The 16,518-nt window shown below is 40.2% G+C and overlaps 1 protein-coding gene across 1 annotated transcript in view; it reads right to left on the bottom strand.

Moving 5' to 3' along the window:
- Positions 1-8,368: 8,368 nt before the first annotated feature.
- anks1b (ankyrin repeat and sterile alpha motif domain containing 1B) overlaps positions 8,369-16,518 on the bottom strand; it is a 272,044-nt gene continuing 263,894 nt past the window's right edge. Inside the window, 2 exon segments of the mRNA XM_082510330.1 lie at positions 8,369-9,753; positions 10,988-11,079. Of these exon segments, the coding sequence (XP_082366456.1) occupies positions 9,705-9,753; positions 10,988-11,079 (141 nt within the window). The 3' untranslated portion in view covers positions 8,369-9,704.

Here is a 16,518-nt window from a genome sequence, read left to right as displayed (position 1 = left end):
CTGTGAGATTGAAATCAAAGTTAACAGGCTTGGGTCAGGCTGCAATGAAAATGATTGGTTTAAACAATATTTGACCAGCGTGCATTTTAAAAATCCTTTTGTGAGCCATTCTGCATTTGGCACTCTCAGTATGAAGTAGTATTATTAGACATAGGGTGCAGACCCCAATGCAAACTAAACCAGGTTACAAAATATAATAAGATGAGGCTATAAAGGTTGCAGGGGAGTCGACTATGTGATGTCTATTGTTTTATTTATTTTATTATTTTTTTAATGCCTGTCTGCTGGTGTTGTGTACCCATATGTGATGATAGGTGTAGCTTCAAAGTCAAATTTAACCACGGAGGTCTGTCTATAGCTATCTATGACCCATTCAGATAAAAACTGTATGTCATCGTCTTTAGTGTACTTGTGAATACCAAACTCTTGTGCATGAAGTAGTTTCACTGACGGTGTTCTTGATAAATACCAGTTTGTCTCCCTGTGGCAACAGTAAGGCCATGAGATGCTACTGCACCCCACTTTTGTTCATTATTAAGAAACAGCTGGGTTAGGAGTTTATGAGCAGACCCTATTTTCAACCTGGTATGCTAAGATAATCCCCTTTGGGCTTAGGGTCTGTATGTAAATGATGCAATGTTTGCTATTTTTAAAAGTCTCTAGAAACAATAATCTGGTGCCAGTATTTGCCCAAACATTCCTTGTCTCCATGCTGACCATTATGACGTCCCTTTCCGATGGGCCTTCCAATAAAAGTGAAAGCTGGAAAATCCACAGCTCTCATTTTGTCTAAAAATGTATTTCAAAGATTATCTAAAGCGATTGCAAGGCTTCAGCTGTCTTTTGGATAATTGGATAGAATTACAAGTTTGATTTCTTCTTCTCTGTTGCCGCTCCACTTTAATTGAGGCCAAACAGATGAGTAGATTCTTATATAAAAAGCTTTTCTAGTGCAGCTTAAACCTCTGATCATCTTTCTTTCATATTAACGTCTGTTTCTCTAAATTCTTTATTGTGTAAAAGGTATGTTTGTGATCTCTGCTTTACCATTTTGGGGCATAAGAAAGGTGACATAAGAAGCTTTCTGTGATGGTTTGGTGTCACAAAATCATCATCAGCTGCCTAACAACTTACTAGGAACCCACCCCGACATAAGTTTAAGGTGTTTTGGGAGTAGACATCAGACTCTGATAAGTAAGGCAGGCCGGAACGTCAACGAGAGCCTGTCGGCTCTTATCGCAGTCGTGCCAGTTGTATTTTTTGTGCTCTTCAGGGTAGGTCTCCCACATGCTTTAAAAACCACCTACCTTGCATGAAACATTTCCGTTCTTCATCCAGTTGTAGAAAATTGTTATGTAAAATACTTCCTCTGAGCCTTTTTGCAGTGCTGTCAAATCTCATTTTGCAGTAGCACTTAACCTACATGCTTATCCTCTGCCCCATTCAGCACTCTGAGGAGATTCCAGCAAACAAACACAGATTTAGTTTGTCTGGTGCTGGCTTTTAAACAAATGTAAACATTTAACTGAATACAAAGTTGATGCACATCTAAAATTATTTTCCTTCATCTCCACCACCACTAATCAGGTCATGCTTCAACTCTGTTTCAAAAAGTTCAGTATGCAGAGCCTTAGTCTTTGAGCTGTAGTACAGATGATAAACCATATCTTGTATTTTACTTTTTAGGCTTCATTATGAGGTTCTTGCTTTATCTTAGATTTGTGTAGTCAGCTTGGTAAGTATTTGACCACTGCTTTTGATTTTTGTAATTTTGCCTTTGTACACCACAACAATGGATGTGAAATCAAACAGGCACGATGTGATTGAAATGCAGACTTTCATCTTTAATTCAGGGGATTTCACAAAGTATTGCATTAACTGCTTTTTATAGTTTATATAGTCCCCTATTTTCAGGGGTATTTCATGTCTTTCGTTGGGAAACCTTTCCAATTCACAGGCTTTGTGTTGTCACACAAAGCCTTCATCTCTCCTTTCCAACTGTCCACCTTTGTGGATAGTTTGACTTCTGTCTTTGGGCCAAGTTAAGAATGCAGGGTTTCCACCAGCGTGTTGAGATTTCTCATGTGACATCATAAACACAATGCTCAAGAGTTATCCACCATAATCGACCTAATTAAACCACCGGTTGCTAGGGGAAAATGTGTATTGTGTATGTATTGAATCAGGCCCATAGATGGATTGTTCTCAGTCATACTTTTCCTTTTCATCAGTCAATCAGGCCAAGCAAAATATAAGACTGATGCTGCTTTTTAAGGTAAATTTAAGTCTAAATAGATGGATAAACATAAGATAAGATAACCTTTATTAGTCCCACGTGTGGGAAATGTGTTTTGTTACAGCAGGGGACAGTGCAAAGTTGCATAGAAAAATAAGAGAAAAACACTGGAATAAGATATCAATAAGATAGAATAAAATACTATATACAATCGAATAAAATAGAATACAAATGCTATATACAATTGAGTATAATACAACGATGCCAGAAAAGAGTATTGCACTTAGTGTTATTGCTATTGCACATGTGTGGATGTGTGTGTTTGATCAGTTGAAGTCTTTGTTGTGGAGTCTGACAGCAGTGGGGAGGAAAGACCTGCGAAATCTCTCCGTCCCACGTCGTGGGTGCTGCAGCCTGCCACTGAAGGAGCTGCTCAGTGCTGTCAAAGTCTCCTGCATGGGGTGGAAGATGTTGTCCAACAGGGATGACAGCTTAGCCACCATTCTCCTGTCACTCACCACATCCACTGGGTCCAGAGGGCATCCTAGAACAGAGCTGGCCCTGCGGATCAGCTTGTTCAGTCTCTTCCTGTCCCCGGCAGAGATGTTACCACCCCAGCAGACCAAACCATAAAAGATGTCTGAGGCCACCACAGAGTCATAGAAGGTCTTCAGGAGTGGGCCATTCACTCCAAAAGACCTGAGTCTCCGCAGCAGGTACAGCCTGCTCTGCCCTTTCCTGTAGAGGGCGTCTGAATTATGAGTCCAGTCCAGTTTGTTGTTCAGATGAACACCAAGGTACCTGTAGCTGTCTAGTCTCAATGTCCATACGTTGGATGTTCAGTGGTTGCAGTGGAGGATGTTTGTGCCTGCGGAAGTCTACCACCAGCTCCTTGGTTTTACTAGTGTTGATCTGGAGGTAGTTCTGCTGGCACCAGTCCACAAAGCCTTGGGTCAGTCCTCTGTACTCCTTGTCGTCCCCATCAGTGATGAGGCCGACTATTGCAGAGTCGTCAGAGAACTTCTGCAGGAAGCACTGGGTGGAATTGTGGGAGAAGTCTGCAGTGTAGATGGTGAAGAGGAACGTAAAATTTTACATTAAAAGTCCTTGAAATCAAAGAAATTATAAATTTCATGATACATTTTTTAATCTTTACAGATATTAGGTAGACAGCAGAATAATAATACAATTAAGAAAGTTAGCAGTCTACACAACTGCTTACGTCAGTTACCTTATATTTCATGTGTAGTCCAGGTCAAATTATATGTGAGGAAAGGGCATTCTGTTTTGCCCATAGTTGTGTAAATGAGTGCATAATAAATATTGAGGTGAAGATTACATTTACAAAACCTTTTCATTTCTTAAATATAAAATTTTATTTTCATTAAAAAAAAAAGAAAAAAGATTAAACTGGAGGCTAGCTCTGACTCTGCCTAGCTTTAGCTTTAGTCATAGCAACTTTTCCATTGTCAGCTTGTTTATAATATGCATGTTCAGCTGTTCGAAGGTGGTTTAAGTAGATTAGGTCTGTTACAAAAGGTTTTGCAGTGGTTCCCTTCGCAGTTTAGTTTGGTTAAAATTGTGTCATAAGTCACTAAGAAGAGCTTTTACCATGCTAGCCTGTAGCTTCCATGTTTCTCCTGAGGTCTTTATTGCAAAGATTTTTTTTTTAAAGTACATTTCTATTCAGATAATCAGCTTTTTATTTGGATAAGTACATTAAACTTGTCAACAAGTGCCAATGTCAAATCCCGCACTGCGTTTGTGTTTGTTTCATTTTGAGAATCCAGGTTGTTCGCTCGGGTGTTTCTGTGTTAAGAGAAGGTGATAGTCTGTTTGGTTTTTGCTTCTTTGCCCTTTGGACCAACACTCTTCATTGTGCCCAGCTTTATCATGTTGACATCACAAGCTGCTGCTTAGCAGTGTCTCTCTGTGTGCATGTGTGTTGATTCACCTTTTGTTAAACTCTTTTGCAAAACCAGTTGATTTCTCTGTTGCACACTTTCTAGCAAGCCCATTTCTATGTTGAGCTCATCCAGGACATTATGTTAATGCCAGTGTTGCTGCAAATCTGCACAGGTGTAAAAAAAAAGGTGTTTTGTGCTCAGCCAGTCATTTACCACAAGCAGCAAATTGTCTTTTATGTAAAACAGTTTCTCAAGGCAGATACTAATCCAATTTTTTGGTTCTCTTTGCATATTAGAGGCATAGAACGGTGGATTCAGGTGTGTCCAAGGAGCTGAATCTAAATGTCCACACAGACCTGTTTCTTTTCTCCCTCATTTCCATTCATGACTCCGTAATCTTGCTTGAAGCCGTCTCTGTTTAACGAATGCCAGATATAATTGTGATTGTTACATGAGTTGTTTTTCTAAAGTATTCTCATTTTAGTTAGTGGCCGTGGGAAGAACACACCATCTGGGATGTTGGCCCTGTCCCACAGTCTGACACAGACACTGAAACAAAGCGTGCACTCTTCCTGCTTAACACTTCGTTGCAGACAGTACAAAATTTAAAAAATTGGTGTCAACAAATAGAACCATTTTGCCATTATTGGTCATTTTCTCGTAACAGCAAAAAAACCTGCCATGCTTGTCCGTGTGTTCATGTCCTCCCCCATTATTGTGTCCTCGCTGTATCTCTTTGTGCTCAGTTAAGTGTCTCCACCGCTGCCAGCAGTAGAAATAAAATTGAGCTAGTGGAGATTTGGGAAGCCTCCATACAGCATCCACTGCACCACTTCCTCCACTCTTAGTATAATCTTCCAGAAATAATATCTTGAATTAACTCCCACTCTCCTCCTGCAGTAGTGTCCTTTTATAAAAACAATATAATGCATTGTCAGTTTTCAACAGAATGCACCAAATTGCAGATTGGCAGTAAATCTTCTGCAAACGAAAGTGCCACAGCACCACGCCTTTCTCCTCCGATCTCAGAGAACGGCCCAGCGGTCTGTCGGCTTCTTTAGGCTGCAGATTTGAACTGTCCAACCTGCAAACAGATTGCGAGCCATTTTGCTCTGAGGTTTATAGCTCATGGCAAATGCTTGTTCAGCCTTTCACAGACTTGCTGTAAATGTCAGTCCTCTGTAGTTTCATAGATAATAAACCACATCCACTCATCCATACGTCTACATGAGTTGGTAAAAGACGTTTACAGCGATGTAAACCGTGCACTAAGCCCTTGTTCATATATTTATGGAGCATCCCGTTGTTTATTTCTAACGTTTTTCTGAGCCAGCACCAACATTTATGCAGCGTTGGGATTTAAAGCAATTTATATTCCTTAAAATCCCCCATTAACTCTCATTTTATTCTGCTTCTAACAGCTTCTAGGTTGTAAATTGCAAAAAAAAAAAAAAAAATTTAAAAAATAAGACTTTTAGACACCTTTTGCTGACTGAGAAGGCAGTTTAGTTTTCACATTACTGCAGCCTCAAAATGTGGGAGATGGCACACAAGAAATGCCAGTTAATTACACAGATCAAATCTATCACTTATTTTAAATAGTGTCTCTCTACATAGAGACAGTATTTCAGCTAGCATAGTGCTACAGAGTCAAGTTACTTTACCTCTGATTTGCCTGAAATTGATAAGGTTTACAATTTGGACATATTATATCATGTTTACTGTGAAATTTTAGCTTTATATATTTAAAAAAGACTCATCTACCGACTCTCAGGCTTTTTATTTTCTTGCACATTTAAATCTGAGGCAGTGTTTAAACATTCACTTTAGTTTCATTTATATAGTGCCAAATGACAACAACAGTTCCGTCAACTTGCGTTATATTTATAAAGGTAAAGACTCTACAATAATACAGAGAAAACAAAGAAAACAGCAACAATCAGATGATGCCGTATGACCAAGCAATTTGGTGACAGGGGGAAGGAAAAACGCCCTTTTAACAGGAAGAAACCTCTGGCAGAAGCGGGCTCAGGGAACGGCGGCTATCTGCAGCGACGGTTTGGGAGTGAGGCTGAATTTTCTGTGAATAATTTGGAGTGATGCTGACTGTATTTGGATACACCATCTACTGATATTTGTTTGTGATACAACTTTTTAGTAATATTTTCAGAATCCAGCATGAAAGTTGAATGTAAATCACATAACTATTTAATTTAATCTATTTGTGAGGCTAAAATTGTAATAAAGCTTGAATAATACATAAAACATTTTTGCAAATCAGAGATTGTCAAGCAGACGGCCCACGATGATATGAAATTGAGTGACCGAATACTTACATGATTTGATATAAATGTAGCAGGTGGCTCATTCAAATAGTACTTCTTGATCAGAAATACACTCACCTTCAATAGAGCGGATCTTTGCAAACAGCTGCAGATCCAAACCCTACCAGCCTCTTCATGTAGATTTTCTTTTTTTAACTGCAGTTCTCGTCTTTTGTTGTTTTTGAAAGACTAATGTTAACGTGAGTTTGTATCATAAGGTGAATATTTTATTTTTTCACCTGAAAGCATGTGGTGCACCTCCATTCCTTCATTTTGCACCTTCAATTTTGTGTCAGATTTACAAAAAAGGAAAGACATCGGATAAAATCATGGTGTGACTTCAGAGACGTACCTTACTCAAATAGACTGCATGTTTCTCTTTAACTGCAAAATTTCTCTGACACGATGTGCAGAACGGTAACTCAGTAATGGCCAAAGGCCTTTGCCTTCCTGTCACAATCTATCTGCCTCCCATTCAGTGGTTGGAAAACCAGAAGAATGCAAATGAAATGTGGTTAATCAGCTGAGAAGTGAATGTAATTAGGAAGCAGAGGGGAGCGGTCATTTTTGAAAATGATTGTTTCTGTTATATATGCAGAGATTTGTTGCTCGTTATGATTTCATATTGTGAACACTTTACAATAGGGAGTCTCTCTGCAAATACACAGCAGCTGCAATGGTTCACTGCAGACGTGTCGTGTCAGTGTGTGTGCTTTTTCTACATGCAAAGTTCGATGATTTGGTTAATGAGGAGGCAGCTAACTGCTCACCCTGCAGTGACCTCAGTGTCAGAGCAGGAAGTTGCTCATCTGATCAGTTCTGAGCTCATCTGCAATCTGTTTTTAGTATACTAAAAAATTCCTATATATAATTGTATACACCTAATTAGAGGTTTGTAGTGCACAGCAGTGGGTTTTGTTCTTTTTCTTGAGTATGTGTTTTCACTACAGTCTTGATGCTGAGTATAACTATCGGTGAAAGTACACTTTAACAAACTCCTGGTCTGTTTCACTACTGTCTCAACATCTTTCTGTCCAGTGGATTCACAATTGTTTTCACTTTCAGTAACTCCTTTTACACGACTGCCCTGAGACCTCAGTGATTTTCACCACCTGAAGGTATAAATAATCCACCAGGATTCTGTGAGGAACTTCCTACAAACCAAAAACAAGCTAGTGGAGGAGAAAGTAACTCTGAGAGCTCTGCAATCAATATTGTACTGATTTATTAACTACAGCTTTTCCCATGAGTGTTAATTTGTGTTCAAATTGTTGAGCAAGACTAAGAGAAGAGCTCTTTAAGAATGAATACAAAGAGAAGATTTGTAGAGATTCTTAATGCTTTGAAGCCTGGAGGAGCCAAATGATTCTCCTCTCTTTCTCAATTTCCTTGGTAGAAAGCGGTGAAGTTTTGAAGTCCCTGACATCACAGCTGGGCAGCAGGTCCAGTTTGAGGTATGTGAAATATTACACACACTATAATGTGCGAGTAAGTTCTGAGATGGTGATTGTTGTGCAGAAATGGGGCAAGACCCAGATGGTAAAAGTACATTTTGCAAATGAGAATCAGTGCAACGTGATTTGTGATACTTGGAGATGCATCCTTATCATCTGCAGAAGCTGCACCAAGGGTTAGTACTACAAACAGAGTAGGATTTGCAGCTAAAGCTTCATTGAAATATTCAGGTTGAAAAGTTGCAGACACTACAACAGAGGAACATTACTCAAATATCTCCATCTTTGCTCTCAGTCACAGTGGTAACCAATACCAAAATAAGCCACTATTGTCAGATAATGTGTGTCTAGGAATGTTTATGTTTACTCTGGTATTAGATCTTCTATGCAGTGATTGAGAATGGAAAAAAAAAAAAGATGTAATAACAACTTCATTCCATGGATAAATATGGTTGTACAAGTCATATTTTATTTAATGTGATTTACAAGGATATAAATAATGGCCAAAATTACAAAAATCAGTGTGCTGGAAGCCCAAGCCTATGTACATTAGTTGGTCAGCAGTGATGACACCAAATAATTCATGTTAGTTTGCACTCAAAATACAGTCTCTACAATCTACCACTTTTTTTTTTTTAAATGTCCAACCTTTATTTTGGTACCATGTTTCCAGTGCCATTTGCTGCAAATCCTTTATTCTTTTCTTTTACATGTATGAACAATGAGTTGGCAAAATATCTATGTACACTTTATAACTGGATGATTTCTCATCCAAATAATACAGTAATACTGCGTTTTTAAAATAGTACATCTGTTAGATAAGAGTAGAGCCCCGTGAGAAATGATGGAGAGTTGACCTGACCTAAAAGTTAGCTAGCCACCTGCGACATTCGCTCTCTGTGTACAAGTGTGATCGCCTAGTTTCGGATTTTATTTTATTTAATTTTATTTTTTTGTTAAAGGATTGCCATCATTCTCAGGCCCAAGGTTTTCATTTCAGCATATCATAGAAAAATAATGTAACATTAAGACAACAGTAGACAAGAATTGCACAAGTATAATCATAATCCTCATGGTAATATAATACTCTCATATTAAACATTAAAATGTCAGGCAATACGAATAGAATACTTTTTTTTTTTTAGACTCTAGATGCTTTGTTCACATAGGCTCTTCATTCATTATGAGACACCCGTTGCATCTTGAGCGTGTTGCAGCTAGTCATTTACACACTTGTGCATATATCTCTTTATTATTTTCTGACATTAAAGGAAAAACAACAACAAAGAAATAAAATAAAGAGGACCAAAAGAGCCAGCCAGACATCGTGGAACTCATGCCAACACTGACACATGCCCGGGGATGCCCTTTAGTCAGCCCGCCGTCTATTACCTAAACATGCCCTGTAACCATACTCACAGTCTCCATGGAGATGCTGACCTGCCAAAAAGTTCGAAGGTCATGCCTCCCAGTTGGGCGCATAAAACGGATCCTGCTGGAGTTGCAGAAAGTTGAGGCTGCTTTCAAATAAGTGTACATTCAGAGCAGACGGTCGTCTGTCAAGATGCAGTCCTGTCAGTGTGTGTGTGTGTGTTTAATTATTAGTTGGTCCGATGTTTACCGTGTCTAGCAACACGTGGATGAATGACGTTAAAATTTTGTAGTCAACTTTAAACACTGTGGAGTAGCATCCATGTTTGTAGTCCTTTTGAAAAGTGAACAAGAGGGTCCTTTGTAGTCCTTTTTGCATTGTGTGTGTGACAAGGTCCATGTTTAGGGCTGGCTACATTCTTTGCATTCCACAGTAATAGACATGAGCATCCGGCATTGCCCTGCAAATGAGATGACATCACTTATCGAGAGAGCCCTCACACCCCGCCTCTCCACTGGCCCCCCTGCTCAGCAAATCCAAAATGGCCACCATGCGTTTCACAAGCCACATGCTAAACCTTTTACATACAAGATTTATTCCCCCAAATAAAACAAGGTTTATGGGCTGGGAAAAAAAAATGAAAACAAAGTAAAAAAACAAAACAAAAAAACTCCACGTGATTAAAGTAATTCTGAACATATACACAAACATGTGCTGAAAAAAGGTGCTAGAAAAGCAAAAGTTCACCTAGATCTTCCTGTGTCACAGGTCAAGTTTAAAATATAGTTTGTCAAAGAAATTTACAAGTTTATCTCCAAAAAATAATCTGATATAAAGAATCAAAAAGTTGAAATACATTCTAGTAGCCTGCTGGATGAACCAGTTTGAGTCAAAGTTAGACTGTGCTACATCACCTCTCCCAAAGTTCAGCTCTCCTCTTTGATTAAAAAGTGTTTAAAAAGTCTAAATTTCCCTCCAGTTGTCAAGTTAGGACAACATCCCTCCTCACTGTCAGCTCCCACACGGTGCTCAGAGACAGCTAAAACACTGTTTCGCCTCTTAGCAGTGCTCTGGTTTCAAATCTTGTTCAAGTTATCAGGGGCAGTTGGACAAAAGGGCTAAAATGAATAGTAAAGTGAGGGATGGAGGCAGTTGGAGGAGAAAAGGAGGAGAGAGACGAAGCCAAATGGTTGCACCCATAAACAGGAAGAAAAAGAAACAAAAAAAACAAGAAACTGGAAGCAGAATAACCGAGTGGTTGACTGCTGACTGACCGACAAACATGAAGTGGAAAAACAGAGCTGACCATTCCCCCTACAGGTGGAGACAGAAGTGCACCACAGCCCTGGGTTCAAAGGTCATGCGCCAGCCCTGCAGGCAGGAGGATGTGGCCCAGGCCAAAGAGAGGGGGGGAGAGCAGAAATAAAAGAGAGAAGAGACAAGGAGAAAGAAGAGAGAGACAACGCAGCGCCAAACGTCATCATGCAGTGGACAGGCTCGGCTATCGGGGGCGGGGCGAGATGTTTTTTTAATTTAATTTTTTTTTTTTTTTTTCAGCCGGTGAGGTGGCGCGGCGGCGTGCGTCGCTCGTGCCCAACTCCGGGGCGGGGCCCCGGTACAGGGCAACCTCTGAAAGGCACACACACACAGGATTGGACAAGGCGGGTGTATGTTAGAAAATAGTGGTCTCGTACTTGGTGTTGACTCCTCTTTTGGCCTCCTGACCTGGCTCCACAATCCACGGCACGTTGGCATGGCCCTTCTGATCCATGGATGGCTGCTCCATCTGACACAGAGAGAGTCGGAGGAGGAGGAGGACGGGGAGAAGCAGAGTTAGAAAAAAAACAAGAGGGGGAGAAGCAGGACAAACGGCCAATTTATTATATAGTATCGCTGTGTTGAATGATTTCAAACCAAACAATGCAAAAGTCTGTGTTGTAGTTTTAAAAAAATCCACTTGAGGTGCAATTTTCAGATATTATTTCATGCTGATAGTCGGTGACATCAGAGTGATACAGTAGAATGAATGAGATGGAGGTGGAGGATCGGCTGCTTACAGAGAAATGAGGTGGCGGGAGAAAATATTACAGATGAGAAAGCAGAACTGAGAATATACACTTTTTTTTTAATATGAATAAATGTCATGTCTGTGTTCACACTGAGGCAGTGCATCACCTATAAGCTGTACAAATGGTAAATGAACTAGTTCTTATATAGTCCTGTCCCACTCTAAAATGCTATACAACCTTCTTCATTCACAAGCACTTTGGCCTTGGCTTACCCAAGGATGCTTTGGCACTTCCAGGGATCGAACCACAAACCTTCCGTTGAGCAGACAACTTGTTCTACCTCCTGAGCCACTTCCTGCAGCTTCGAAGACTTTTAACAGAGATGCTGTCTGTAACTGCAAAGCCATCGTGGTGGCTGAGAAACAAACCAAACAATCTAGAGCGCTTTCAAAAATAACCCCAAGGCAACAATCAGGAGGCGTATTGCCGAGGGTGGCTTTCCTCCAGTCTGTTGGTTTGTTTTCAGATGGTTTTGGGGGATGGCAGCGGCGGTAAAGTTGACTCGGTACAGGAATACGCGTGTTTGTAAACTTGAATTGCAAACATATATGAGCAAATTATTAACTGCATCTCCATGTAGTGTTAACATTTTATAATAAAGCCAAAAAAGATCAGCTTTGAAAGGTGTCGTAGTGTTGTTGGAGGAAACTGGATTAACTCTGCGGTGCACTGACAGAGCCATGGTTCTGTTATCTTCTCTTAACACACTGCTACAGCAACAGTACTGAAACTAACTGTAATTTTAATATGGTTCTCTATCCTCTTCTTTACACACACACACACACACACACACACACACACACACACACACACACACACACACAGCCAGAGCAAGACCATATAATCCTGTTTTGGGGTTATAGGATTAAGGCAAACACAGACACACTTTCGATCTCGCGGCATCACAACACATCACGCTCAGTGAAGAGCTCATCCAGAGCATCACCAGTATCAAATTCATCAACCACACATGAAGACGCTGAATGAATCGTCTGCCTTCAAAATGAATTTTTCCCAAGGAAGGGGTGGGAAGAGAAACTTTAAGTGATGCTACCGGGGCGTCCAATGTTTGATTTGGCTCCGAAGTCAGTGGTCCAAACCGATGTAAAACATGCTCTTTGTAGTGTGGGTCTATTGAACTTTTGAATAATTTATTGGCGCACTACATACTCTGTGGAATGGCAGTCGTTCTTTAATGACCCTTTATAAAAATCATATGCTTTGTGTGATAGATGAAGATGTTTCTGGGCGAGTGTGAGGTTGGGCCAGAAGTGAAAGCACTCGAAATATAAAAGTTCAGTGCAAGCATTTAGTTCTGGAAGTACTGAACCTATGTGGTTTTAAGTGTGTTTAAGCATTTAGCTCATTTTTAAGCATTTGTTATAAAGGGTAGGCAGTGTCTTAAAATGCTCCAGCAGGCCACTCTGAGTCCAGCGTTTGATTTGATGATTCGCATGAAAATGACTTGTGAAGTTTTAACTACACATTCAATCCCTGAGAGATCTTACCGGTAATATAAGTACAACAGTAGACATCAGTTTTTCCACATGAAATTAAATGAAAGAATCTGTCAGCACTCTTCAGGCTTAAACTGGAAGGAATAAATCTGTAAACTGCAGATTTATGCTGTAAAAAAACAAATAACACATTTCTGTAGATGTTGAAAACCCAGAAACTTTTCTCCCATTTAATTCTTTATTACCTAATTACATTGGTGTATGAGTATGGAGGGACCCATGGGGATCTTTATAAAGGAAAAATGCAGTTAAAAGTCCAAAATTTGTCCCTTGTTATCATTTTCCAAAGCTATCCAGTGAGGCAGACTGGAGTCTTTGCCAGACCGATTCTGGCCCCCGGGACTTATGTTTCACAGCCTTGATCTAAATGAAGTACAGCCTCTAATGTTACAATCAAACTAGGGAAAACCATAGTTGGAGACTGCAGGACGACCACAATTATTGTGAACTTCCAGCCCTATTGCCTTAGTTGCTTCAAAGAACAATCTTCAAAGTAAATTTGACATGTGATAAATTGGCAAGAAGACCAATTTGCTCCAATTGAATGGAGTCAAGTTGTTCAACTGTAACAAATCAGTAAAAAACGCAAATCTGTTGCCATCTATATACACAGAAATTCACATAAAATTCTAAGTCCTGCCAGACCCTCATAAATTTAAAACAGAAATTCATTCCCACATAGTGATATAGTTTCTGCAGAACGGAAATGTAACTGCAAAATGCTATAGGCAGTCTAAAACCTTACTTTTATATAGGAATATAAACAGAAAATAACCAGTTGAATCAAGTCCCCTATTGTGATGCTTTCCTGCTGAGTTGCACTTGTCGGTGAAGACTGACTCAGGGTGATTACAATATGCTGGAAATCTGTCTCCATTTATAAATTAGATGGAAATTATTTGCAGACTGCTGCTAGTCTATCTGAGGGTGACTGCAGTCAATCTGAGTCATACTGCGATGGTGTGGAGACAGGTTGCCTTCTGCCAGTTGACCCAAGCAATCACCATGTGATTGAAATTGGTTGCCCAGAATTTGAGTGTGTTGCACGTTCAACACACTCAATATAATATATAATATACTATATAACTATAAATCAACGTAGTCTTTGGGCAACCACCAGTTTTTTCCAAATCGGAAAGAGGTTGCGGTCCTATTTTCACTGTAGTATGACTGAGCCATGAAAGAGCAAGTAAATGGGGAAAATTTATGTAATTCAGTATTTAGGCCACACAACCTGCAGCATGTGCCACTGAAAGGCTGACAACACTTGTCGTAGCTGGCAAGCTAGGACATACAAGGTCACTAATGATGAGAATCTTTGGCAACTCTAAGAATTTATTAAACACAAAAAAAGAAAGGAAGGAATTCACGAGATAATTATTGACTGAGTCGAATTCTCAAGAGCCAGACCCTTTAATTAGCATAATTTAACAAAATTTAAAAAAGACCAAAAAAAATCCCTCATCCTTCAGCTCGGTCCAATTACTGTTAGCTGGTTTATACGTCCAACCACTCAACTCTACTGTTTATTGATCAAAGCGCTTTATTTATATTAATTTACCATCTCAAATATACCACAAAGAAGGAGGCAGTGCATCTCCATCCAGAGGCTGAATTGGTACAGACAGACACGTAAAAACTGAAGCACTTATGAAATGGATTGGCTCTGCAAGATTGGCTGTCTTTTTAATACCAGCGCTACTAAAAGTGATATGGAGCCATGGGGTAGTAAATGAAGAAACACACACAGCAAAGAGGACACACAAGGATGCAGAGTCAGTTGAGTAAAAGCAACAGAATTAAAATGGAAGCACTTACAGATGGCGCCTTCTCCTTGAATAAATGAAAAATTATGTGAAAACAAAGGATAAGAGAAGGAAAAGCGTGGAGGACCTGTGACTGAGCTTTGTGAGGAAGATGGAAGAGTCGAGAGGGAGGAAGAGGAGGGTGAAGAGGAGGCCGGTGAGGGGTGTAAATGTGGCCCAGTGACCAGCGGCTGGAGGGGGGCATGATGACCTACAGGGAGGCAGAGGTCATACACAAGTCAAAGTCGGCCTGCTCCAAAAGCAACAAAGCAGCAAGGCAAAAACCACAGCCAGGACAGAGCAGCTACATGGCAACAGAAAAAAGGCAACAGCGGTCTAAAACCAAGAGCAAAAAAACCATGGCAACAACATGGCAGCAAATTCATTGCCCTGGAAACAGCGGGGGACAGCAGCATTACCACAACACAGCAAAACTCAAACTGGAGAAGGCAATGTTACGCCACACTTATATAGCAACTCCTGCATGGCAACAACACTCCCACTAGTATGAATATGCCACAGCAACTGTACAAAAAAAGCTCTCTAACACTCAGGCTCAGTTTATTCAAATGGATTTAGACAATTTTCCCCAGGTTCATGACGGGTTTCCAGTTGTTTTAAAGGTTGTTAAAGGGTAAGGGTTTCCTAGTCTCTCAGTTTGTCAGTTAGATTTGTCTGGTTAAGTAACAAAAAATATAGCAACAGCGAAAACACTTAAAAGCCCGATTTTGCTAACCAATTAGTGAAACCACGACTGCTATGTCCATCTTTAATATACAGTATATGAGGCGGAGGCATTTTTCTACACTCATAGTCTCCATCTTCCATAAGGACTTCCAAACAGCTGTTATAATCTGATACGGCCCAGGCCTATTGTAGACCATCTAAAATGAAATCTGTTGCTTTACAAGTGTCACATTACAGATTACAGTAACATACCAGTCTTCGTTAGTTCAAAGTTCACCTTTGTAAGTTAAGTGGAAGTTGGGGGGGATTTGCAAGCTGATATGCTCACAGGGGAAATATGACAATGGGAGGTTGTGGAGAAACTGTTACTGGTGCACAGAGAAACAAAGCTACTGTATTTTAAAGGACATGGGTTTAGAGGTGCTGGAGGATGGAGATCATTGCTGGCGGGTGGCAGGAATATTAAATGAATCCTGCAGTATCTTTGCCCTGCTGCACACCACAAGCCATTAACTACATCACACACACATACATATACATGAAGCAGGCAGGAAAAAAGACAATTAATGGTTAATGTAATGGTTGCCGACTAAGCAGACTGTGTGTACACATGCCATCATCCATCATCTCTGTAGGCACTCTCCTTTCCCATCTTTCCTCACCATCTCACATCTCACACTAACTTTAGAAAGCGAGAGCAGTCCTATGAAACTGCTGTTCCACTCAATCACCTTTTTTTTTCATGACTCACAGTATGTAAATTTGGTCCAAGCACACCGTTACAGCAGCAACTATAACTCTGTACCAGGCCTTTTGGACTCACATGTGTGCTGCTGAGCCTGAGCTGGTGTTTGTCAGTGGAGGAGGGTAGTGAGTGCAGAGTGGGTTAGGGTGACTATTTTAATTGTCTGTTGTGGGGTTTATGGAAGGGCTGCAGGTTTATTGATAGACTTTGTGACGCCGTATTTGATGGAGGCATGACACATGCTTTTATGATACCATTTGGGAAAGAAGCTGTTAAACAGCGAGGGCTGGGTATTGATTACCATAATTTATATGTATCAATAACTGCTGCAGACTCTTAGTTCACCACCTGCCTAAAACAGGCCATTTTACTTCCTCTCCTTTTTAAAGCCACAATCCCTTT

Source organism: Aulonocara stuartgranti (assembly GCF_965226115.1).
Source record: "Aulonocara stuartgranti genome assembly, chromosome: 17".
Lineage (NCBI taxonomy): Eukaryota > Metazoa > Chordata > Actinopteri > Cichliformes > Cichlidae > Aulonocara > Aulonocara stuartgranti.
This window is presented reverse-complemented; position numbering and strand designations above follow the sequence as displayed.